At 40.3% G+C, this 27201-nt stretch overlaps 2 protein-coding genes across 2 annotated transcripts in view; one reads left to right on the top strand and one right to left on the bottom strand.

Annotated features, from left to right (window-relative positions):
- Positions 1-15547, bottom strand: part of EIF2AK4 (eukaryotic translation initiation factor 2 alpha kinase 4) — a 37666-nt gene extending 22119 nt beyond the window's left edge. Inside the window, exons 1-16 of the mRNA XM_053944694.1 lie at positions 15395-15547; positions 13643-13758; positions 12388-12490; positions 9637-9810; positions 8695-8775; positions 8099-8247; positions 7684-7799; positions 6858-7015; positions 5891-6426; positions 5428-5537; positions 4768-4925; positions 4015-4427; positions 3204-3273; positions 1968-2051; positions 632-754; positions 70-174 (exon numbers count right to left, since the gene is read on the bottom strand). Coding sequence (XP_053800669.1) covers positions 70-174; positions 632-754; positions 1968-2051; positions 3204-3273; positions 4015-4427; positions 4768-4925; positions 5428-5537; positions 5891-6426; positions 6858-7015; positions 7684-7799; positions 8099-8247; positions 8695-8775; positions 9637-9810; positions 12388-12490; positions 13643-13758; positions 15395-15547 — 2649 coding nt within the window. The remainder of the gene's footprint in view (positions 1-69; positions 175-631; positions 755-1967; positions 2052-3203; positions 3274-4014; positions 4428-4767; positions 4926-5427; positions 5538-5890; positions 6427-6857; positions 7016-7683; positions 7800-8098; positions 8248-8694; positions 8776-9636; positions 9811-12387; positions 12491-13642; positions 13759-15394) is intronic.
- Positions 15548-20424: 4877 nt separating this feature from the next.
- Positions 20425-27201, top strand: part of GPR176 (G protein-coupled receptor 176) — a 30239-nt gene continuing 23462 nt past the window's right edge. The window contains exon 1 of the mRNA XM_053946924.1: positions 20425-20671. Within this exon, the coding sequence (XP_053802899.1) occupies positions 20443-20671 (229 nt within the window). The 5' untranslated portion in view covers positions 20425-20442. The remainder of the gene's footprint in view (positions 20672-27201) is intronic.

Raw genomic sequence — 27201 nt, 5'->3', positions numbered from 1 at the left:
TTTTTTTTTTCCTCAAGTAACTACATCACCAATTCAAGAGTTTTTTCATTCACTTTAAGCTGTACGTACCGCATTTGCTGGATAATCTGTAGCTAAACCAAAATCACCAATTTTCACATGATCATCTGAATCTAAAAAAATGTTCACAGGTTTCAAGTCTCTGTGGATCATTCCCTGTTACAGGAAGAGAATAAAAAAAGACCCACAGAATATTAAAGAATAAACATGATTCAAAATAGAAGTCCTTATAATGGACTGGAAAATCATATTACCTACTTTTAATACAGTGGGAGACCTACTGCATTAAGTCATTGAAGATCAGTCTTGAAGACAGACTATCGTTTTATAGCCCTGAAGCCAGAAACAATTTTCAGTGCTACCAGATACCTAACAGAATGCTTTTAAAAGATGGTCAAATTTTTATGACAAATGGGTAAAATCTGAAGTGGTTCATTATAAAATTCATGTTCGTGACAAAATATAATAAACTATTTAATAAACAAGAACAGACTAATAATGGAAAGGGCAAAGAGAGGGAACTTGCTAGTGCATGCCCCAAAATGAAGAACCCACAGAGAAAGAGGCATAACACAGATGTTATATACAGGTCATAACTATCCTATTTACTAACCTTTTCATGGATGTAAGCTAACCCATCCAAAATTTCTCGGAAAAGCCTCCAAAGCCGACTGGTATCTTCATATAATCCTTGGTCAATAGTGTCCCTTAATGTGCTCTTTTCACAATACTCCATCTTCAGTTGTGCATACACAGAGGACAGAGGGAAGAAAGAACAGTTTTGTTAAGAAAAGACACTATCAGAAATTTGTATCTGTACACATATTACTGCTTGGGCTCAGGAGCAAATGGTATCACCAAAAAAATCAGCTATTTGGAGTTCTCCTAAGAGCTGTCTTTTAGCTACAAACATGCATTCATTTCTGGGACCTATCTCATTTGCTGGGACAACAGTATAAGCCTGCAGAGTAGCATATTCTCTAGCATAAACATTAGCAAAGTGAAATCAGCCAAGCCATGATATGTGATAAAGCCAAACCACAAAGAATCTCTGGCTTTATTGCACTTGGTGTCTTAGTGGCTTTTATTATGAATATACACAACACATACAAACAAGCTTATTAAAGTCTAATTCCATCTACTTGTAACTTCCTTCCAGACAAGCCCTAGGATTAAGCAAATTATAAAAAATTGCACATCACCACAGAATAGTTAGCTAAGATAGAGAGCTATAAATAGTTTCTGGGAGAAGTTGACTAACTCCTAATACAAAGGAGGTGTCAGTAGAATAGCCTGAAGCTGCAACACTGCTAGAGTTTAATTGTGTGTCTACTGTTAGAGTTACACAATGGCTTTACAGATTACTGACTCCTATTAAAATAAAGTGCATACACAATGCTGTGCTTTTTAAGAGAATGAGGAAGTTTTCACATCTCTGAAAGACAACTTGCCCTCTGGAATTTAGCATGGTAGACTTCAACGCCACATTGGGAATTAACGCCAATTAACAACCAAACTGAGGTACACCAGCTACAGTGTTGGGGACTGGGATGGATATTCTCAAGAAAGAAGCACAAGGCAAAAGAATGCTTTGGAAGCCATAGACTCAAAGGTTGGCTGGTTGGGTTGTTCTATGGTTTGATCAGGACTTGCCAACTTTTACTTGTACATGAGCAACACCAGTTATCCCATTCTGCACTATGGCACTACAAAACTTTGTTCTCTCCAGGCACAAATATAGAGCCTTGGAAGGCATAACAAACCAAGTGCACTGCACAGTGCCTTCCACCAGCCAATCCTTCAGAAAACCAGTCTAATGCAAAAACAGCACTGAACCTACTCATTTGTATTTTTAAAGGTCATTACTTCTCTCATGAAAACCAGCAATTAGTCTCTGCAGGTTAAAATAAACAGTATCTTTTTATGTGAGCACAGGAGCACATTTGTACCTGAATGTACAGATAATGCACTGTCTGAACGACTGGTGTCCTGTCCTCACCTCCATGGCTATTCTTTTCATTGCCTTCTTCATTCTTTATCACAATGAAAGTAACAGAACAGTTAGCTACAGGAAGATGTGCAGATTTTTTTATTACACATACTACTATTTTTTAATGGCTAGAATACGTTGATGAGAACTCTGCTTCTATGGATAGATTTGAAAAATAGCAAAATAATACAATGGCATTTTTGTAATGTAACCACTGCATCTAAATAAACTAGAAAAACAGGTGTGACTAACTCTCCAAGTGAAAATGAGTAGTATTTTCCTATCATTAGACACTGAAGGAAAAGCATTCTGGAAGAACTGGATGAATCCTAATCTCAAGCTGCGTCAACATTAAAAAAAGAGAAAAAGATAAGATCTGAGACGAGAAGACAGAAAGCTTGCTTGATAAATAATGCAATCCCCACCCTCAACCAACAATTTTGGTATGGTGTATATATATATATATATAAAAGAATGCATATATATATATATATATATATATATATATAAAAGAATGCATTGCTATATTATTAAATTATATACTGAGACTTTTTTCATGCCAATGTACATTATAACAGAAAGAGAAAGGAGATGTAGCTTTAAATAAAAGCATGTTACAGATCATCAGGGTTGGCAATGACATACTGTAGATGCTGTAAAAGAGTGTGCATTAGCTTTCTAGGGATACAGTGCTCTTACTGTCCACAGCAAGTGCTGTGACACAATCTTAAAATCAACTAAAACCTTAGTCATTATACTGACTTCCCCTCTCTTTCAGACTACTAGCAGTATGTATTTTGTCTGCTTTAAAAAGTGGCACCTGAACAAATATATTGGTTAAAATCTAGAGGGAGAACAGAACAGAACTTCAAGAGGTGTAAGACCATATGGCTAACTGTTAAATCATAAACACACTGAAGTGTTAAACTTGCAATAACCTGGCTCATTACTAGAAAAACCCTCATATTTAGCTCAATAAACACTTTAGGAAACAGAATCCAGATTAGCTGCATCAGACTGATTTCTATGGGATGCAGCTCACAATGGCACAACACTTACTCTAACAGACATGTAAGGTTATGTTTCTGTAATTACAGCAGAAGTGAAACAGAACTTCTCAACTGACCTGTTTACTTGTCAAAGACTATTGTACTGTACTTTCATTTTCACTAACTTTATCTTTTTTTACACTTACTGGAGAATGACCTTTACTATTTTCATCTTCATTTTCAAAAATTATTTCGCTTTCAGAATCTGTGGTTGGCCTGTTTAAAAACACAGAAAGAAAAAAAAAATCTCAAAAGTTCTGCATACCAATAAATATTTACTAAAGAATTTGGAAATTATTTTGGGGGAAAAAATATCTAAGCTTCTGCTGAAGATTTTCTATACGCTTTAAACAAAAAAGCAAAACAAAACAATACCCAGAAAAGCATCCTGATTGCAAAGAAACACTTCCTTTGACAGTCCAGTTCTAAAAGGGAATGTATATAATTGCCATCAGTAAAATTTAATTGCTATATCCAATAAGCAAAACTGAGATAAGTTTACTTACTTGCTTATACAAAAAGTCACTGTGAGTGAGAGAATTGAACCACACAGAGAGGAAGGTATGGAATACACTAATAAAAACCAAAATAAGAAAGGGCATGTTTGATATTTTTCAAGACTTGTAATATTTCTGTTATTCTTTATTAAAAAACTTTATTCTCAAGGCTGGAAAAGGCAGTCAAACATAAGATAAGCAGTCATGCATTCTGGCACAAATAAGCAGCTTCAAGAATCCTACACCAAAAAATTTTCCACACAGACTGACAATTCTTAGCTAGAAAATTTCCTCTTCCTGGCTATCTGACTGCTGGCAAATACACTGGTTTTGAACAAGGGGACAGAATGATAATGCAGGGAACTACTTCTGACAAAAGAAACAAGGATCATAGGACACAAACTTGGAAAAACTAACCCTGCTCACGCTCCCTATAGTGCCAATACTGAAGCCTACTTACAAAATTGAATGCGAGAACACGCCATCACCATCATCGTCGTCATCACTGGACTCCTGATCAGCTCCACTGAATTTGTTGCTGGAGGATCTTTCACACGAAGTACTCCACTCAACTGAACTTGTCAAACACGGAGGAGGAGCATTAGTCTCCACATCATTTGTCTCCTCAGCGGAAAGGATGAAGAGACTAGCTTTGGGGGGCATTCTCCTCTCATCAGTTGTTTCACATGTTGACACACTGGGAACAGGACTTTCATGTTTTTCTATCCAAGCATTGTAATACCTCACAATATTCTCATGGTTCAAGCGGGAAAGTAATGTCACTTCCCCCTTAATCCTCCGAAATTGCTTGCTGGTAGGGTTTATGCGAATACGTTTCACAGCATAATAGCAACCATCAAGCTTATTTCTCACCTGCAAAATTCAAATTAATCCGAAGTCAAATGCTTACAAATGCCTTACCAAGCAGAGCCAGAAGAATAATTACACGAAACAGGAAGTCTTCCTTTCACCTGAAAAATTACTACAATTCAAATGCAAGGTTCCCAGTACTGACAGGCTTCTCCCCAGTCTCCCAGCAACCTCTTGCAAGAAACTTTTCAGACTACTCAATTCCAGATAAAAACCTCCACACAGTCACAGCACTAGCAGACAGCAAATAAAACCATGCAAACATCAAATATATTGTTCTGCTTCAGAGAAAGCAAACATATCCAAAAAGGTTTCCACAGAGGAACCAATTTTTATACCATACCTTGATGACTGCTCCAAAAGCCCCTTTACCAAGTAATTTTAGCTCTTCAAATTCATTGTAGTATCGTGAAAATTGTCTCTGTGTTTCTGTGAAGAACGAAGCACTGGATATCTGACTGCTGGGTACAACTGTCTCCATGCAATCTATACCTGCTGAATCTGCAATGAAGACAAAGTTACCATCACTGGTAATATGGGCGTAAGGCACTAGGGACTGTCAAGTAAGGAGCAAGAAGGAGACTAAACCTAAATAATTTCAAGTGCAACTAAACCCTAAAATACAGAAGTGCTCTGATGTGTAAAAGCACAAATCTTAATACTGTTTTTAATTACTAACATGAATTATGCTGGACAAAGGAATGATTTAAGAGAATGTAAGAAGGAAAAGTCTTATTGGAAGACTATCTTAAATCTGTATTTACACTATGCAGGAGATGGATGAGTTTACAGGTTTCTTTAAAGCATGAGCTGCTTTTACAGAAGAAAAAACAGTAGTCAGTCCACCCATGCCAGTCTTGCACACAGAAGTTAAAGATCACGCTACCTTTTAAGTTAGTTAACGTAACATATTTATGCAGTCTTGTGAAGCTGTAGCACAGCTCAGTTTTTCTTACTGCAGGCATTCCATTTAGCAGAATACAGCAAAAACCAAGTTCCTTACCATCTAGATTTTCTTCAGCTACAGGTATTTTTATTCGTGGAATGTTTATAAAACTATGTTGTAGCAACTGCTGAGGAGTCCACCTTTCTTTATCTTCCAAGCAAACACACCTGTTAGCAAACCACAGAGAGAACTATTTAATGTCTGACATAAATGTTAGAAAAGTTCTTACTATATTTAAGAAATTATTACCTCCATCATTTAGATGGGAATCAGAAGCAAAGACAGACTAAATGGCTTATCACAGTGATATACAGTTGGTGGCAGAGCAGAGAAAAAGAGAGCACCAAACCTGCTCTCCCAAATCCCAGATTAGCAGCCTGAGCCATGAGACCAACCTCTTCTATAAAAACTACAACTAGCAACACAGGAAGACTATTCTCTAAAAAACTGTTAAAAACTTAAAAAAAAAAAAAAAAAGGAAAATCAAAGACAAAAATATACAGGAATGTGACAAACATACTTTTCTAGAAAGTCTTGAAAGTCAGCAGGTAAATTGGTAGGCACAGCAACTGGGAATTCCTTGGTTACTTGGCCCTGGCTGAGCGAAAGCAGCAGCAAGCCCAGACGCCATACATCTCCTTTTTTGCCAGGTTTGTTGGGAAGACCATCCTCACTAAAACGAACCTTGGTTTGCTCAAAAACATCAGCTTTGCAGATGTCAGCTAAGCGCTTGGAAATGCTGTAGTCTGTGACCTTGATGTTTCCTTCAGCATCTACCAGGACACTGGAAGCACAAAGGACCTTGTGCACTACTGAGTTATTGTGCAAGTAGTCGAGAGCTGACAAGATTTGGATCACATAATGGCGCAACTGCTCAACTGGAACTGGAGTCTCTTTGTGCAAGTGTGTAGAAAGGCTGCAACCACTTATGTGCTCCACTAAAATATCCACCACAATTGAGTTGTCCCGTTCTTTGAGGTTCATACATTTGTAATGTACTATGTTTGGGTGACTTAGCTTCACCAGTGAGTTGAACTCTGTTTCTGCTCCCTGAAGCTGGTAGACAAACACAACATAACATGGTTTTTGTAATATCCTGGGATACACTACTAATAAAACATGTAACACAAACATACTTACTTATAAATACTTATAAAATATATGACATCCTCATACTTTTCTATAAAGGAAGTATTGTGCACTCGAAAAAGTACAGCTTTGATTTTAATAGGCAAGCTGGATTCGTTCTTTCTTCAGAATTTCAATATTTTATTTATGCATACTTACACACACTTTCTTCCATTTGTGTTATTGTAAAGGAACTCCTGAATACCCCAACACACTTATTTTCTTTCATGTTGACTCTTAAGATTAGTATTTTCAAATTCATTACTACCCTCTCAAGTTTATATTAAACTAGCAGCCTAAAGAAAAGCACTGAACCTCACCTCATCTTTATTAAGCCAAATGCAAAATACAGGCATTACCTGTTTCTTAGACTTCTCAATCTTTTCTATTTCTTGAGATGTAAGAAACCTTCCCATCTTTTTTTGCCAGTGCAGAACCCACTCATATATTAGGACAAAGTCTCCACTGTGAATTTCCAAGGCATTGTAGACAGATTTACCAAGCTGTTCATCTTTGCCTATACACGAAGGGAGAGAAGAGAACATGGCTTCTTTTGTTTCTAAGGATTTGACAAAAGCTCCTGCAAATGCTAAATAAATAACAGTAAGCCTGTTTTCTTAATTCAGAAAAATAAACCTACTTACAACTAGACAAGACATGTATCTATATAGTAAGTTTGGAAAATATCAGGCTTGATGAGACTGAATGCTATGTAACAGTACTCAAATGAAAACAATCATATGTTGACAAAAAACTGCTGCACATTTTCAAGAATTTCAAGTTTTAATAAATGAACAACTTTTCTGCTCAGGAAATAAGTTCTACACATAGTAACAGAATTGTTCATCCTCAAACTGCAAAATAATAAAACTTTCCTTTCTCAAGAGACTTTCAGGCTGTTCATCCATCCACTGAGGAAGTGCTATGTTGAAAACAAAAAATGAAAACATCTGATGGCCTGTCCATGTGGGCACTCCATGGAGGTCTTCCAGCTCAGTTTTCTATCATGTCCCGTATTAATGTTTTTGCTAAACCTGCTGGTTTTATGCCACTGCTATCAGCAGCAATGGAAAGAGAGTAAGTATCCACTTCCTAACCCTAACCCTGAGCTTATAAGTGGTTTCACATGTTACTGAAAGCATCCCAAACCCCAGCATTTCAAGTTGCAATTGTAAATTTGCTTACCTAGACATTTTCCTTTATGGACAGTAAGCTGTCCAGCACCACTTGTGCTGAAGTTCAAAACTTCGTGATTTCCAGAGGACTCTTCATTATTACTAACAGAAAGCTGGCGTTCTCGTCTGCAATTTGAAGAGAACATTTTTCTCCAACTCAGAAAGAGAGTATATTTAAAAGTCAGGAGTTGAACAGAAACCTTAAATGTTGGAAAGTTCCCAAGTTATCCACAGCACATAGCTTAAACCACAACAAATGAAGGGAAGGGCAGAAGGTGGCAGGGAAGAGACCAAAATGAACAGGTCAACAACACGGCATACTATTCTCTTGCCTTCAAATTTCACTTTGTAATCTAATGTTTACAACAAAATAGATAAATAAACAAGTACATAAATCTAAAACATCCACATGCAAAGTGACATACTTTGAACGTCCAGCTGAATTTGGTCGGTGTTTATTATTCACTCCATGTTCCAAACAGCTCCCATTTAAGCGTGAAGCAACTCTGTGTCCTGCAGTATCTCTCCTCTGAGAATCTTCTTGATTTGTCAGAGCAGCTATTTCCAAACGTTCCTATAAATCAGGAAAAACACCAAATAAGTACAGAAGCCACCCCTGTCATCAAACTATGCAAGTACTTATTATTCTATGAAGTCATGCAGATTACAGAAGAAATATGCTTTTATAATAAATGTACACATGAGGTCAAAGAAAAAGTGCTGAGATTTCAGAAAGTACATTTCTGCACTGTCCATGGCAAGAATGCAAAGAAACTGGAAACATCATATACCAGCTTTTTAACATGTCTGTTTGAAAATATCCACCATGGTACACTCAAGCTGCTAGTGTATTCCAGAAATAAACCCCAAAAATAATCAAGAACCCACTTAAATTTAGATCTACTAGAAGCCCTGAATAAGAAAAGATGTCCAAGAAAATTTCAAATTTTTACAAGTACTGTTACAGTACTGGGAAGAACTTACTGCAATATTTTTTTGCACACCTGCTTAGAAAGAATACCTGTTTGGCAATCTCTTTCTTTTTTCTTTCTTCCCTTTTCTCTTCCTCCCTTCTCTGAATCTCGTTAAGGATTTCACGTTGCTGTAATAAATTTCAGTTGTTAGAAACGCAACATACATGCAATGCAACTGCTAAAATCTTACCCTGATTTAAAAATAAAGAAGTTATGATGCTGATTTTTTGGAAGTGTTGAAAGAGGACTTAGAGGATGTCACAAGAATAAAAAAATAGAAGTCAAATTAGCTCTCCTGAGGAAGTTAACAGCATCAATTGTTGTTCTGTTGGAATGGAATGGCATTCTAAATTACTTCTACTGCCAGACCCAACAATAAAGTTTCACACACACAAAAAAAAGACAAGGAGATAAATCCAAATGATCTTTTAAAAACCAGAGCTATTCTATCCATATTCCCCTATTCTATCCATATTCCCCACAGAGTGGAGACTTCACACTACTAGCCCCTGTGAGACTTGGATGAATCCCTTCATTTCTATTGAAGGATATTGGTGGTCTGACATTTAGATTAAATTTGTTGCTCTCTAGAGATGCCTGTCACAGTGAATGCTCCAGTCACCCTAAGAGTGAAAGAAGGTACGATTACCCGCCTGCCTGGCTAACACGTCCTACTTTACAAAGGAATGCACTTAATATGTACATTTGCTTACACTTTTGTACAAGGTCCTCTTGATAAAGGATTTTCATAGGATCAGGAATCAACATTTAGGTTTGTTTCAGGCATAAATATTTCCCTGGGTTAAAACTGCATCATTAAAATATTACAATTGTGCAGCATAGTTCATATAATACATATTGATCAACTCATACTGGCAGGTTTGACAACTTAATAATTCACTAAAACTCATCATTATGCAGAGTGATTTTAAAATCATGATTATGTTATTTTAAGAATATATGGTTATTCATGCTTTGATTTCTCTTACCTCCTGTTCCTCTCTTCTCTTAACTTCTTGTGCCTTACGCAATTCCTCCTGAGCCAATCTTTCCTGTTCTTTCTGATGATTTTTCAGCATTTCTTCATGAAAAGACTTGGAAGGTGGTTTATTATACTCACTGAGAAATGACTGTACATAGTCAGCAAGTTCGAATATCATCACCTGAAAGAAAATAAGTACGAATGAAATGCAGAGTCAAGTGATAGCCAAATGCTACCCACCTCAAAAAGCAACACTGCAGAAGCATGACTGTCAATTTCATTATTTATCAGGGAGAATTTATCATATTTCACTATTTTTTGTCAGAACTATTTATTAATAAATTGTAACAGGAAAAATCCCCGATCACAGTAGCAAAGATGGCAAAAATTACTGAAAGACAGACAACCTAAGCCATCTTATTTTTCTAACGGAAACGTGAAATTTAAAAATAATTTTCTCATCTTCTTTTATGCATAATCTTTCTACTCCCACAGATATGGGTTTATGACATAGGAGCTACAACAGAACAAATCCTTTGCACTTATCTGTTACTGTACCTACTGCTATGAAATAGTTATCACTTCATTGCTAACCACAACTCTAACCCTTCCTCTAGTAGTCTCCCTGTCAGAACTGTAAAGTCACATAAAGTGTTCTATATTCATATAGCCACAACTACTAAAATAAGAACTGCACTGAAAACTCTGCTACATGGTTTGCCAGCTTGGAATAAATTTTCAGTCACTGTTTACTTAAACTATTGATGATCTATTGACCTGTCAGGGCTTACACTTTCAGCAGTCTAGTAGCATCCCCTTATTAATTCAAGCAATCCACAGTGCTAAGAGACCATTTTAGCTCTAAAATTAAAGAATAGTACTGGACAAAGGTGCAGTCAGCAGCACCACTGAGCAGGATTTGCATGTACAGGTCAGACAAATTAAACTGTACCATCTACCTGTAACAGGGTGACATTTAGAAGACTCTCAAACATTGAATCCCCTGCTTGAAAGTAAGAATGAAGCCAGGAGGCAATTCAAAATAGAAAGAACAGCACCATATGCATAAATCTGACACATGCAACTAGAATATCTTTCCCAAGTTACTATTCAGAAGGCAAGGCGATCATTGCACAACACATGTATTTAAAAAAAAACCACCAAAAACAAGAGAAAACTCCATTAATGAACACTCTGAGTGTTTGCTGCTCCGTTTCAATAGGTGGTTGAGGTATTGTCGAACTTTCTATATCACAGAATACAATTTAATAAGGAATACCTGTCAAGGTAGAGAGACAGTTGTCTCCCTTTTTGCAATTCAGGATAGCACTGCATATGCCATTCATACAAAATGTGTACCATACATGTAACTCACAACCACATCTACACATTGCTGGAGCAAACGTGTGTAGAAAAATTGACTCTTTGGAAAATCAACATTAGGAAAATGTATGACATATTTTTAGGTCCTTTCAATGAAATCAGAAGTCAAACTGGGACTAGGAAGCCCTACAGGCTAATAATTCTTGTGGTCATTTGTGAGCAGACCAAGTACATATTGCATGGTTTTGTGGTTACTTAGAGAATTTAACCCTTGTACTTCCTATGAATTGTCCATAGCACTGTCATTAGAAAAAAAAAAACAAAAACAAAAACAAAAAGCAAACAACAAACCCTACGCTCTAAATTCCAGAATACTTTATTAAACTGCTAATTTCCAAAGATACTGAAAAATTTGAGGAAATTCTTGGTTATGGAAGAGTACGTGATTGGCTAAAAACAATTACTTTCAAAGTATCTGCAGAAAAAAATGGCAATCAAAATACTAGTATAGTATTCAAATGGAAAAAAGGCTTGATGTGGAAGGAGTGAATGACAGATAGCTCTTGCTAAACCTGTAAACTTGACAGGCTTGGGAAACTGAAAGCAAAATACTACCCCACTTCAGCCTGTTATAATGTCCACAGCTGTGTAATACTTTTAAAAAGACAAATGGAGCTATTCAAATGTGTTCACTTGCAACATTACCAAATAGTGATAAGAAACATACCAAAACCCCTGCTTTCACCAGGAATTCTTTGCTTGTAATTCTTTGAATCATTTCAGTCCTCAACAATAGAAAGGTAATGTTAATACTATACACAGCCAAGGATGTATAAAATTCCTTAAAATGGATAAAAAGTCTAAGCTTCCCGTGTTTCTCCATCTTTCCCTTTTTTACTCAGTCCCAGGGAAACTCAAGTATCTCCTAAACACAGAAAAAAAAAAAAGGCACAGTGGCATGGAGTGACTGCACTACAAAGTGTTGAGCTGGTGTTGGAACGAAGGCCTCCTGCCCTTCAGTTCAACGTTAGGTGAACAAGATCACATGGATACACTCCCCATGTAACCACTGTTTGCTTAAACAGATATGGTCTCTTAGGCTGCTCAAATTAATCTGAAAAGTGCAGAAAGCTCTCAGTTTTACAGTCAACATTGCTTTTCATACTGCCAGATAACTCAGAACCTTTAAACCTAATAATGTGAACCTTTTAACAGGAACAAAGCTTTCAGTATTTATACTTGCACTGGATTGTGAGAGCATCCATAGTCTGAACTTTCATTAATTAGAAACATTCCTAAGAAAGACAGTCCCTCCTTCCTTAGAAGCAATGAAACTTACACTTCCAATGTGGATGCTTTCCACCATATTATACCATACACCTTTAGAACTATTTAGATCCAGAGTATACTTCTCAAGGAAGTGAAAAGTTCTTACCTCTCCACAGCGCTGTTTTGCTAATTCAGTTAGTCTGGATTTTAGTTCATTTATTTTCTCATTTGACAAGCCTTTTGAATTTTTTAGTTGTATTTCTGGAACTCTGTGGGACAGCAACATAAAAAAGTCTTCATTAGAAAAATTGAGTGCAAAAAGCAACAGATTGTTGATAAAAACTGTGTGAAGGAAAAGGAATGGAGTTCATAGTTACTTGTCAATTAGTCAATGCTCAAATAAGCAGAACATAAATATTACATATACAAGATAAAGTCAGAAACACTGTATTATATTCCCTATCATCAAATTTTCCAGTTGCAGATTACCTCTTGGTAACACTTAACAGCAGAACTACCAAAAAAACCCTGCAGAATCTAGTAATTTGTGCTCTTAACCACTAACTTATTGAACAAGCCATTTACAACATTACTAACACAACATTTAGATGTTTAAAATTTATATATATATAGTATATATTTATATATACAGATAACATAAAACCTAAGAAATAAATGCAATAAATAAGTATCAGCTATATTTTAAAATATTTAAAATAAAATAAACAAGCAAAATGTCTGTAGGTGTGTTGTTTTAAACTAAAACAAAAAAAAATGAGAGTAGTTGTTACATCCTTGTTACAGAGTATAACTGAGCTATCACTTAATAAGGAATAGCATTTCCCTTCTACAGCACTCATGCCACAGCACAAATGGATGGACTGAAGGGAGTTATGTTTTGGACTATCAGTGGTATAAGGACGAAACAAAATTGTGCACAGAGCAACACTTAACCCATTTTGTGTTTTGCCAACACAAAATGCTGGGGTAGGCTGGTCACCTGCAACTCCTACACTCTCTATGGAGAACTCTTCCAAAAGCTAATCCAACAAAAAACAGAACAACAGATGGCTTTAAATAGAAAGGAGATTCAGTCTGTCTCAGGTGAAAGAGTCAGGAGTTCAAGAAGTTTAACAAGGGCACTAAGATGGTGGCAGGCACACCTGTGGTTATGTACCTCCAAGCTACAAACTGGGGCTGCAGTCTGCACTGACACACTCATCCCAATTATTCTCCATTGCACAAAAGACTAAATCCAATTCAGGTGCCAAAGTTTAGAGTTGCATATTATAAAATACCCCAGGCTTAATACTGACATGCAGAAGGCAAGACTAAGAGTGATGAATAAAACTAGACATCTTTTCAACTTACACTTTGCTACAGAAATCAGAGAAAAAGGTTTTAATTTAATGTTTACTTACGTATCAGGGTAAGTATGTGGACACTTGACCCACAGGTCAACTTTGGCATACACTTCATTAGCACTGGTCAATCCCTGAGGACGCAGAACTAAATTAATTTCAGGAGGCTGTCGTACCTAAAACACAACCCAAAACTTCTGATTGAAAAGGGTTGTTTGGTTTTGCTTTAATGAAAACACACAACTCTCAATCTATATTATAGTAGAATACAGCTTAGACCATCCAAACAATGCATTAATATGTTGACACTGCTCAAGACGTGTGGAATGATCCACTGACTGTCATGGTTTATCCAGTATATTTTTAAAAATTCTTCAGATAAGTGTAGTTACAACCATTAGAAAGATGATTCAGACTGAGCAAAAATGAGGTTCTATAATAAAACTTTTGTATTCTGCTTACTGTAAGACAGCAGTAGAAAAAAATTAAATAAACTTAACACAGGTTATTTATATCACAAATTAAAGCATTCATTAAAAGAACAGCATTTTGTGTTTAGATTACTAATCCAGGCATTATTTTACTTTCCGACATGGCAACAGGCCATAATGTCACACTGATATACATCTTACACGGCCAAACAAATGGACAGTATTTTTTTTTTGTAGTTGTAGTTTGTGTTTTGCCATAAACCAGAATTTTAACAAGCATTACCTTCCCCATCCCTACCCTGCTCAAATCACCTACTCAAAATCAGAATAAAGTAAAATACACCCATATAAGTATTCCCAACTTTTTCTTTTCAATTAGGTTTAAAAAGAAACAACAAAAAAACAACAACAAAACAACCCAGCCCTCAGTAACACGAAAAACAGGGAGGGAGGTAAGACCACATGGAATAACAAATACAGAAACAGATGGTAACTATCCCCTTTGCTTTTTTAGCAAGGAGGAGAACATGTCAAGTGAAGAGGATATCAGATATGACTTCCAATACAGAGTGAATACTTCTGGACACCTAACAAATTACTTAAGTGTTCTTACCAAACTTCATAAAAAGAGAAAAAAAGTAATAAGTTATTGCAAAATATTTAAATTCAAGTCTCTGACACAAAAGAAAGCAGAAGATATATTATAGACATTCAAGATGAAAGAATGCAAAAAGAAACAACGGTAAAAGTGAACCTGTGGAACAGAACAGTGACCATTATCTCCAGACACAGGAAAACAGTATCATGGACACAGCTGGAAAGGAAATATCAATTTGATGGGGACACAAAAGACAAATGGAAGAAAGTAGTGAGTACCAGGCCTGAGCATCAACTAGCCGTAATTAAAAAAAACCCACACTCATAAAAATGAAAGCAAAATTATTATCATGGAAATAGAGGCACTGTGACAAAACCACAGCATATAATAACTACGTAAATATCATCATGTATACCGACGAGATTAATTAGTTGAGCAAGTATGTAATTAGTAGGTTAAGGAATGAATTAAGAGGTAATTTTAAAAAAGCCTGACAATTATTTAGAATGCAATTTATAAGCACAGCTCTGATCACAGAGCGAGCGCTTCTATCTCGAGAATCAATCGCAAAGGTGGCCGGTCGCAGGGCTGAGGGAAGGACCACGGGCAGGCAGCGAGAGCCGCGACACGTCAGGCAAGGAAGACAAGGAGCGGCTCCAGCGAGGCAGCGCCAGCCGCGTCCCCGCCGCCGTCCGGCCCCGCTCCGCACCGGCCCCGGCCCCGGCCCTGCCGCTGCGCCTCCGCCCCGCGTCCGGCGCGCTGTGCGCGGACCCCGCTCCCTACCTTCCAGGCCTGGCTCTGCCGCAGGTCCTGGAAGTCCTGCCCGTAAATGGACTCTAGCACCTGGAGCTCGTTCTCCTGCCGCAGCTGGTAACTCTCCGGCGGCTCCGCAGCGAGCTCCGCCGGCAGCTGCCGCCCGCCGCTGGCCCGGGCCATGTCAGCGGCGCCGGCGGCGGCGCGCAGCGGCCATGGCGGGCCCCGCCCTGCCGCCCTGGGACTGGAGCCGGAGCGCGGCCCGGCACCGCCTCCGCCGCGGCGGCAGGAGGAGGAGCCAGGGGCCGGGGCCGCCGGCGCCGCGTGGGGCCCGGCTCGGTGGTTTGTCCACTGGAATGGACCCATAAGGAACGCCGAGTGCAGCGCCCTGCTCCTCACGGGACTCCCGAAAACTAAACAGTGTGACTAAGAGCACTGTCCAAACTCTGGGAGACTTGGTGCCACGGCCGCTTCCCTGGGACCTTGTTCCGATGACCAGCCACCCGCTGGGTGAAGAACCTTTCATAATGTCCAGTCTGAACTCCCTCAAGATATGCCTCCAGGTATATCTGCATTACAGAGACACACAGCAAAGACAGTGAGATACTGTGTAGATCTTTTACAACTGATATTGAGAAAGAGTTACAAAAGGAAAAAAATAACCATGGATTTCAGTATAGATTTCACGTAGAGCTGGGGCAGGATACAAGTTCCTGTGAAAACTGCAGAAAGGTTCCCACCGACATTTGCTGTAGTGAGTAATAGCAGGTGGAGGGCGAACAGTCTTTGGTTGAACTGCAAACAAAAAAGCGAGGCCGGGTGTCCTTGGTGGGACCTGCCAGAGAGAGGCAGCTGGGGGCTGTCGGGGAGCAGTGACAACTAGAGAAGAAAATGTGCTTTCCTTCGGTCACTTCACACGGTAACTACTGAAAAGGACTGCCACAAGAGAGAGCCTTTAAAGTTTTGGAATCTTCATAAAGAAACCCCAAATAAATTAATACATACGAGCTTATCTATTAGGTGAAGTAATCCCCAGGCAAACAAAAAATGTTACAGTAGCCTGCAGCTTGCTACCGCGCACCCAGACGTAGGAAGGAAGTTTTGGTGACTTTGACTTTACTCCCTGACCTCTGAGTACAGACCTTTTGTTATAAAGAGACCACTCATTTACGCTAATGATCGGTTTCTATAGCCCTCAATTTGTACTTCTGAAATTGAAAGCTTGTTCCACGCACACTTTATCTTTCAGTTGCACTGAAATAACGTCGTTAGTATCAAACAAAAACCAAGTGTTAAATTGTATCACTATTGTGATGCTGGTGTCTGTTCCTCACCATTCCTACAATGTATCTTTAGTGGCAGTCTTTCTAGCTCACCTGCTTTTTGGTGAGAAATGCATGACCAAAGCTGTTTAGTGTTTATCTAGCAACAACAGAGACAACCTTTTGCTCAGTCATCTGTGACCTGGGGCACTGTAACTGATCACTGGAGTTTCCTCTGGTACAGTTGGGTTTGGCCATTATCAATTTGTATATAATAAATAAAAAGTTTCCCTGCGTTAAAGACTGGAAATAAAAGTGTCTAGGCCACAGATTCATCTTCTCTCCCACTCAAATGCACAGCAAGAATGACTTGGTGATGCAGTAACTAAGAAATGTCAGCAAAATTTCCTTTAACGGTGATTATGGGTTTATACTTCCCAAGCATGTGGTGTGGGGCATGCAGCCCATCACAAGGGAAATTTCTCCCTGTTACACTGTACAGCAGTGGGTGGGCCAGATAACAGTATGCCTTTTAAAGCTGCCTGACTTTCCCCTACTTTGTGACTTGGCAAAATTTTAACCAGTTAAGATGAAGTGCTCGAGACCAGATGTCTACTTCAAGCTATTTTTCCCCTTAATTACTTCTATAATGATTCATTGTTTCTAAGAAGAAAGCCAGAGTAAAATAACATAATCATAAAAACATTCTGAGAATTTGTTTTTAAAAGTCTTGTACTCCAGCAAGAGTGTGAAAATTTGATGAGGAAGAGGCAACCTTTTTTCAGTGCTGTGGCTTTGCTAACTAACCTTCTGTAAATCTGCACAGTTTTACTGGAATACGATGAACATCCACCTGCCTCACACAAGTGCCAGACTGCATCTGGACAGAAGCTTCACTTCCAAGATTTAAGGCAAAATTTAAAACTCTCTCCCACAACATTAAAATTTAATTCTAGCAAATAAAATTTAAATGATTTGTGAGAATGTGCTTTCACTTCCCCATGTGCATGGTGAGGGGAAGTCAGTCTTCCTATGAAGTGCAGGAGGGAGGGAAAAGGTTCTGAGTGTTAAGAGTAAGAAATCTGGCAGAAAATAAAACCTCTTGCATTCCAGCTGGTCTCCAGAGATCAGAGGGGCTGCATGCAGCTGGGCTTATTATGATTATAACCAAATTGGCATTACATTGGTTATAATTACATTATAACCACATTGGTTGTGTTCAGTGGGAACTTCCATGAGCACAGATTCACAAATAATGTGATTTATTGAGGCAACAGAAATACAAAGTCTGAATAAATGCACTTGCGATGATAGAGCTCTAATGATAACATTGTGTTAACTTTGGTAATAATAATAATAGCAGGTACATGCTTACCAAGACAGCATCTCTGCTTGGATGGAGGGAGAGTAGCCTGAGAACTGTCTCTGAGGTCTTTAAGGGTCTTTCTCCTAACAAGTCTGCCCTCCTTACATACAATGCGATCTGATTCCCCTCCTTCTACGTTACCTATAGCATGGTCTAAGCAGAGCATTGGGTAATACAGTCATTTATGTGGTAGCATGTACTTCATTAAGCTTATTAGCATATGCAGGTATGAGTTTTTTTATATTTAAATGACTTTTAATCAGGCAAAGATTTCTTTTTTGGCCACGGTGTCCTTCAAAGTTCCAGTCATGCAACTTACTTCTGTTCTGTTCCATTCCTAAGTCAAACCCAGACCATCCTATGCCCACAGGACCTCTTCCTTTAGCCAACTCAATCTTCCTTGGCTATGTAGATCTGTGCAAAGAGAATGCAGAGGCTACACAGTGTAGGCTGCAGATAGTAAGCATTGCCTGGCTCCTTGGTCATCATTCCATACCGATGGAGGCACTGAAGAAAGGGATGGCTGTGTGAGGAAGTGCACCTTGCAGGTGACTGGGAGGTGAAGGGACTGAGGTCAGACTCTGGTTACAGACACTGGCCACAAGAATGCTGGAATCCAAAAGGAGGAAGAAGCCTGTTCAAGAAAGGAAAGATAAGGGGAAAGCATGGTGAAACCTGCTGATTATTGCTTGGAAAGTGGGGAAAAATGGGACGGGGTGGACAAAGTGAATGAGTTATGGGTGAGACGAAAAGGTAGGAGGGTGAGTGAGTCTGAGACCACAATCAGAGTGAGTCAGAGACATGAATTAGTAGAAAAGTGGCTGGAGCAATGAACTCCCAGAGGAATGAGAGAAGGCTGCAGATGACTGGGCCCAAACACATGGAGGTACAGGCAGAGGCTTGGCCAACAGCCTCCAGGACCTGCGGTGGGATAGGACAATGGCAGTCCTATCCCTGTGGTCAGCAAATGCCTTTGAACACATGGCACAGCACCTAGCTCTGTCCTGCATCACCAAAGTTCACATCGCAGGAGACTGGGCAAATGTCACTGGAACACATCTCATGGGTGTCGGGTCCTGAGGAAGCCGTGCTGTGTAGGGGCTGAGCACATGGATAGCTTCTCTTCCCGGGGCACTTCCAGACTGGCGGCCAGTGGCTGAAAAAACCTTTTTGGCTTAATTTTTTACTAGCACCTCCACAACGCCTCCAAATTAAAGGCAAGCGTGTACCCACTATACGGATGCACACCACCAATGCCACAACTTATTACGTCCACTGAAGAGCTTTTCTGGAAAATTATTCATCTAGAAAAAGATCTATTTTAACAAGTAACATGCATATGTAGAACCCAGCACCGTATTTTGAAAATCTGTCATCAGAATTAGGGACCTGTTTCAAAACAGCGGTTTAAAACGCGCCCGCCCGCTCCCACAGCCCCCGAGCGAAATGGCGGCGCCGCCGAGCGCCGCGGCCGCGGTTACGTGATGGCGGCGCGCCCGCCCTGGGGAGCGCGGCGGGCCGGGGGCTCCTGCTTCGGCCCGGCTCGGGATCGCCGCAGGGTTTGGCAGCGCGGGGCCGCAGCGGCTCGGGGCCCGCGCCGGGATGTGGGAGCACGAAGGAGCAGGGGTGTCGCTGCCAGCCGCGCTCAGTGCGGGGCGCGCAGGGATCGTACGGAGCCGCCTCGGTTCGCTGGACGCTCGAGCGCCCCCCGCCTTGCGATTCAAACCCCAGTTCATTTCCCCCGAGAAACAGCGGGAGCGCCGGGGCAGCCTCTGAGCAGTCGCTGGCCTCTCTGGACGCTGTGCAAGGGTCTTCGCGGCGTCCAGCGCAGCGCACAGCCAGCAGAGAGACGGGAGGGAGCGGGCAGGAGCAGAGGAGAGAGCGGAAGCAGATGTGCCACGGGGAAAACCATGCTTTTCCTCTCTCAGGGCTGTGAGCAAAGCCAGAGCCAACGCTGAGAGTGGAGTGAGGGGACAGAGTTGGTGGCCCCCCACTTTTGCAGGCCGGTTTTGCTGTGCAGTGAGTCCGCGGCCGTGCGAGCGTGTGCGCGGCGGCCGCGCCGCGACCCTCGGCAGCGGAGGGAGGATGAGTCGCGGTGCGGGCTGTGATTCAGGGGACCGTGATTCCTTCCCTCTCGCATATTGCGGTAAAACATGCTGAGGAGACCTGTGGCGGTGTGAAGCAAAAACTATGGCACAGCTGATCGGAAGGAGAACCCTGGCTTCTTTTCTGCTTTTGTTTACTGGCTGTCATAACTTACAAGGTGAAAACGCGAACAGCCAGCCCTGCTTCTCGGGACACAGGAATGTGGTGAAGATGCCTCCGAGAGGCAGAGACCGGGCTTTATCCTCAGAAGCATCTTTTGACCTGTGGAATCCATTCATTCACTAAAGACAAGGGCCGGACAACCTGTGTTATTAGGCGGCAGTAAGGAAGGCGGGAACTTCGCCATGGGCTACGACAGAAGCTGGGTGTTGATGAATGAAAGCGACCATGCCCCGTCCCAGGCTGTCACCGGAGCTCTGGAGACGGGGAACGCCTCGGCCGGGCCGATGGTGTGGCAGGGCGGGAATGTCAGCGAGGCGGGCGCCGTGGAGAGCGAGGAGCACGGCGAGGAACAGAGCTACCGGCACTTCACCACCACCGTGCAGGTTGTCATCTTTGTGGGCTCTTTGCTGGGTGAGTGAGAGTTGCTGGAGTTCTTTGTTGATTTTTTTTTTAAACATCCTTGCGGTCAGGGACTGCAGACCAAAAGGTAACTAGCATCACTGGTTGCCTTCGTGACTCTTCTTACTGCATTTCTGGTCCTCGGGTGTATGATTTCAAGTTCCTTGTAGATTTTGACGTGTAAAAGTTGTTGCTATAAAATGTATTCGTCACGGATAAGAACTTGTACATTAGATGTATGTATTACTTATTAACCTTTTCTACCAGCATTTAAACGGGCAAAAATTAGATGGGTTAATGACATGCTTATTTTCAGCTGCAATGGGATCTGTTCTCTTTAACATAAACAAGGGTGTGGAGTGTTTTAAAATAAATTTTGCTGAATTTCTGTTTCACTCTGCAGTAATTTGGTATTTGTGTCTCGCAGATACTAAATAAATCCTTTAGAAGTACTTTATACTGTAAATATTTATAACCATGTGCAAGCTTGCCTACTTATGACTCTTACAGTAGGAATCATAGATATGTGGCAGTAAGGTATTGCTATGTCATTTTATGAATGTGTGTAATGTGTGTACATTTCCTTTCTTGATGCTTATACCAACTTGTTTTGTTAGGAATATGTGTGCATTTCTTAGCCAAAAAAAAACCCCAAAAAATCCAAACAAAAACCACAAACAAACAAACCCCCAAAAAAACCAAGGCAAAATAAGCCTTGTGGTGAGTCAAGTTAGCACTGTTTGGGAGATAAGTAAGTTGGATTTCAGTAAAATGTCACTACTATCTCAGTCATTCAAGGCTTTACACACAGGGCTTGACTGAGAAAACATCCAGCTTTCTTAAGGGAGTTCATCAGGAATTTGCTGATGGTCATTGGCTCATTTTATCAAGGATTTGTTTTGGATTTTCCTGATCTTGAGTAATGCTAAAGTCCATTTTTGTGGTCATGGTAATAAATTCTAATATCTGTCTCCTTTTGGTAATATTTAATATCACTTAAATAATTTCTAAGAAGATGGTAAGCATAGCCATGGAACAGTCTTGAGTCCCAGTCAACAATGTACTTTCTGGCTATTACTGTAAATCACTGAGTCTTTTGGCATCAGTTATTCCTCTGTGCAGTGGAGATAATCCTCATGGTTCTTGCTTTTTTTCTTCTTAGCATGTAGTGTGGGGAAAAGATACTTTTAATATCATAGGTACTCTGTGTTGTTCTGTATGTTGGATAGTACCTGGCACAAAACAATAGCCAGCAAACAGTGTCCTAAAATAAGAAGACTAGATGAGGAAAGTGAGAATTTTAATTCTTTCTTTTTTGGGTTTTGAACCTTATAGAGAATAAATTTTGAGGCATGTCCAGATTTAGTTTCATGAGCATGGATCCTTCAAAATTATTTGAAGAAGAAAACAGATATTGTCACGTAATCATTCCTTCAGCAGCTTGGAGTTTTTAAAAACCAACCAACCAACAAAAAAATACCATATGTACAAATTTTGCAGGATGAATGTAAGTTATGGTGTGGCCCTCCTGCAATTTGTTTTCAAGACATGGAGAAAACATTTCAACATGTCACAAGGGGTTTATTTGCTGAGTGGATGGCTGTGAGGCTGATGAAACTTCCAGATCAATAACTTTTCCAGGCTTATCAAAGAGCTAAACAGGGGAGGAAATAATATACTTTTTTAATTATGAAAATGCACTAGTGCCATGACAAATGTTAGCAGTGGGCCTCATGCATTTACAGTGATGAAAACCAATTTAAACTGGTTTTTTGAAACTAGTAGCCTTTGCTACTAGTCTCCCTGTGTCCCTGAAGTGCTAGTTTAAAACATTTATGATACACACTATCTTAACAGCTGAAAACTTTGGAGTCTTTAAAAATGTCTTCCCATATCAATCCAATGAATGTACTACTACTTCTTCTTTACTGAATGGAAAGAAAGCCACATCTCTCATCTATGCGAGAAGATTTGGATGTTCACTTGCTGGACAGTATCTCTGCATCAGCAAGGGATAACAACTGCCTCACACTTAATGCTTGCAGAAATGCTGTTAATTAAGTTATCATTTATCCTCTGCCATGGTCCTTAGAGCGTGAGTGGCATCCAGCTCTTTTCTCCATCAGGTGAGCCCCCCCAGTTAAGCTGCAGAATAGCAGTTCTTTGTTCTAGTGAGTCCCAGGTTCCTCTTTGCAGAGGGGCAGCCCTTCAGTAGGTGGATAAGACTATCCTTCTCCCTAAAACCTGAGATGAGGGTTATGCCCCTCAGGGGTAGGATGTGTGGGTTTGAATCCTTTCTGGTTTGGGTGGATGTGCAGCTTGTGCATTTCACACCATCAGTGTGCGCCCAAGGTACTTTGCTATTGATAAAATAGCATTACCCTTTTAAAAGAAGAAATTATTTTTAGTTTCAGCTTGAAATGAAACAAACCTATATGACTCAGTCTTGATAATGATTACAGGTGTCTGACATTAGTATTGTGAATTTAATTTAGGTCCCTGTTGCACAGAAGAATGTTGTCAGCTGTGAGAGAGATGCATGTTATAGTTTTCTTTTCTCCCATTTAAGACCTCTATTTGAGACCTGTGGGAAGACTTGGAACACTAGGATAAATTCTTGTGTTAGTTCTCACTGTGATATGACAGAACAGTGCTGTTTTGAGTGTTTCATTATATCTGCTGAAGGCAAGGAAGAGTCAGACTTTTTTTTTTTTCTTTGTTTTAATCTTGGGATGACATAGGGCTCCCTTTCCAAGTGACTGAATTTCTAATAGCTTTCTTTTTAGCAAAGAAGATTCTTGAGATCAGTTTTGCAGTCAATATAGGAGTACAGTAATACTGATATGCAAGGTAAATTTTCCTCTTGCCATTAGAAGGAATCAGTATGCAGAGACTAATTATTACTTCAGCTTTGAAGGATGAAATAGAGTGTATCACTTCTGAGTTTTGATGGGGAGAGGTCTCTAGAGGTGGCTGCTGCCTCTTTCAGTTGAGTGCGAGCAGTGGGGTGAGATCTTGGAAATGAAGAGGGTCTCCAAAGAGCTCTTGGAACAAGTGTGCACAGTGAGCTTAGTTTGAAAGGGAGATAAAAATGATGGGTGAAATGCAGTGGACAATAGCACCTTCTCAGGAAAAGGGAAAGGAAGACCAGAAATAAAAGTTCTGAGGCAGATGAGGATGTGGGCTCTCTCTCTGAACATGGGCTTTCCCACAGTTTACTTACTTGCATATAAAGTCACAGCAGATAAATGGAGGCGCTTATGAGTTGTGCTTTTACTGACAGGTATAAGTGAATGCTCATGTCATGTCAGGTTTAGGTAAGGTTATATCCCATTGTAAAGTGTTTGAGTTGGAAGGGACCTTAAAGAGCATCTTGTTCCAGCACCCCTGTCATGGGCAGGGACACCTTTAATTAAACTAGGCTGCTCAATGGCCCATCCAACCTGGCCTTGAACACTTCCAGGGACGGGGCATCCACAACTTCCCTGGGCAACCTGTTCCAGTGTCTCACCACCCTCACAGTTTATTCTTCCATATATCTAACTTAAATTTCCCTCTTTTCATATTTCCAAGATCTGAGAATCAACATTTGCTCCTGAGGCTATTTGAGTATGTTCACAATTTTCATGTGATATAAAACTGAATTTCTTTAAAAAAGTAATTATTGTCAGTTGCTTAGGAAAAAAATCCACAAGCACAAAATTGATGCAAATTACAATGAGAAAGAGACATCCTCAGTCCTAATATCCCAGACTGAATATACATCTTACTTTCTATGCATTTTTTACTAGCTGTATCCCACATAATCCCAAATCCAGGGAACTTTCCCAGACCTTTTAGATCAGTGCCTTATTTGAGGTTTGAGGAATTAGGCTCTATGTTCCTTGCTCTTTTGTCTTCCTAAATCTGTCCTGTACAGAAGAAAATTTAACTGGAAGGGCTGAGGATGGTCTGCTAAAGTTTCAACTCTATTTCAGTGATTATAGCACTTTTTGGAAAGCCATGGGTTGATTGGTTACCTCCTGGTTTCTAGCCATACATTGAAGGAAAATTATGTGCTTTGAAAGAGATGTCCAATATCATAATGCAAACTGAACCTCTGCCTTCCCAGTGTCCTGTAGGACAGGCTTATCCCTTTCCATGAGGATTTCCCAGTTTCTCTCTGCCCCTGAAACTGATCATCTTCTCCTTGTCTTGGTATCTGTGCAGAGAGGTGTAAAATGGCGTTGTTGCAGCAACTAATTTTTAAAGGGATAGGTCCCTCATGGGGTACAAACCTGAAGTAAGACAGCCTAGGTAACATGTTTATAAAGGCAAATGTGTGTTAGCATAAGGAATAAATATCTATCTTTGAATAGCTACCAGTAAAGCTTGCCATAGGCATCTTCTGTAAAGAATGGAGCAGGGAATCTTGCAGTAAAATACTGCAGATACATGACTCAAAGCTAGACTGAGAGAATTTTTAAAGAATGAGGATCATGTCTGCAAGAGCTCCAGCTAAAATTTATAGCTGTGCCCACAAAAAAGGTAGAGTCACCTGAGGGTAAGAAACAAAAAGGTTTGGGGATGGGAACTAGGATGTTTTGTTTCACGGGTATCACACTTATAAGTTCTAAACCAGGGACTTTGCATAGATTAATTTAGTTGCTGACTAGCTGAAATAAAGTTTGGCAAATCAAAAAGAAAAAAATTCTTGTGTTTGGCAAAGCAAAAAGAAAAAATCAAGTCTAAAAAGCATCAGGCAAATGATGATATGAGAGGTGGTTGCATGTAGTACTAACTGCATAGTAACAACATATTGCAGTACCATAACATTGTAGTAATAATTGTCCCCTGTGGTTTTGTATGGGTGGTTCTAAGCCTCAGGAGTCATGAACTGTGCAGCAGTTAAGCTCAGTTCAGGATGCACCTTGGTAAAGTCTGCTTGGAATAGATGTTATGCTTTTTTTTTTTAATATGTGTTCAGTTGAACTATTAAGCAATTCTCTTTGAAGAAAAATGGAGTTTGAGGAAAGGATGAAGAAGAGGGGTTGTGAGAGTGCTGGGGCCCCTGTTGCCATGGAGACCTCTCTTCTCCCTGGGCTTCAGCAGAGGCGCCTTGTGTGGCTTTGGCTGACAGGCCCTTCAGGTAGCACTGCTGCTGCCTTTTAAAAGAGAGGCTTTGGGAAAACAGCCCTTTACCTGGCCTGGAAGTGTGAGATGCAATGATTTATACCTGAAATGTGCATGCCTGATACTGTGGGGATACTGTGTGATGAAGAGCTCCTCAGACATGTATTGGGGGGTTAACCAATGTCTCTAAAAATCATCTGTGTCAAGGATGTTACACCAACCCCATTCAACCTAGAATCATAGAATATCCTGAGTTGGAAGGGACCCACAAGGATTGTCGAGTCTGACTCCTGGTCCTACACATGACAGCCCCAAGAATTACACCATGTGCCTGAGAGTATTGTCCAAATGCTTCTTGAACTCTGCTGCTGTGTCCACTTCCCTGGGGAGCCTGTTCCAGTACCCAAGCACCCTCTGGATGAAGAACCTTTTCCTGATATCCATTCTACACCTTCCCTGACACAGCTTCAGGCCATTCTCTCAGATCCTGTGGTCACAGAGAAGAGATCAGTGCCTGCCCCTCTGCCTCCTCTCATGAGGAAGTTGCAGACTGCTACTATTTAGGGAGAAACTGATTCACACCAGTCATTTTACTGTCTGTACTCCCCTGTGAACACTTTAATGAGAGCTATGAACGCCAGCTCTTTAACTAAGTGACTGGATGTCATGTTTTGCTTTTTATTGTGAGTTACAGTTGCTGAAACACCTGCCAGTGTATATCACTTGATTTTTTTGAACTTCTGTGAAAATCTAGATACAAGATTTTGTATTGATGTTATGGGCAGTAAGTATTTCAGGCATGAATGAACCCACGCACTTAGCAAGAATTTTAAATAGTGTTAGTTCTGTTGCAGATTTCATTTAGTGTCATAATGAACTCTTAAATGAGGGTTTTATTCTATTGTTAATCTTTAATTTCTTATTTATGTGATGTTGGAAAAAGTACGTTTGCCACTGAGGAACATTTTTCAAGATCTAGGAAATTGTATACATCTCCACAACAGGTGCTGGCTGTGCTGCAGAATCCTGTAGGCCAGTACAGGTGTTCCTGCTGCAGCTCCATGTCCTCAGAATGAGCAATAGCAAGGCTGAGCACGCATTCCCAAGAGGCACACAGTACATCTATGCCTGTTACCACACAGACTGACACAGAAAGGAAATGCAGCATTCAGGCGGACACAAGGAGTATCAATGGCCTCGTCCTCTTCGCCTCTCTGGCTGCTCAGGATGAAAGTCCATCAGTATAAAATATATAAGTATACAGATATATAAGCCAATATGGATCACTCTGTAGCAGCTGGTCCTAGACTCCCAGTCTGCCCAGTAGCTGGCCTGGGATCCTCTTGTCTCCCAGTTGCCTCACACACAGACACACAGATGTAGATGACTCTCTCCAGTAACTGAGTTGGAGCTCCTGGTCCTCTGCTGGC

This window comes from Vidua chalybeata, chromosome 6, assembly GCF_026979565.1.
Source record: "Vidua chalybeata isolate OUT-0048 chromosome 6, bVidCha1 merged haplotype, whole genome shotgun sequence".
NCBI classification, from domain to species: Eukaryota; Metazoa; Chordata; class Aves; order Passeriformes; family Viduidae; genus Vidua; species Vidua chalybeata.
Note: the sequence above shows the minus strand (reverse complement) of the source record. Positions and strands in the feature narration are given on the sequence as shown.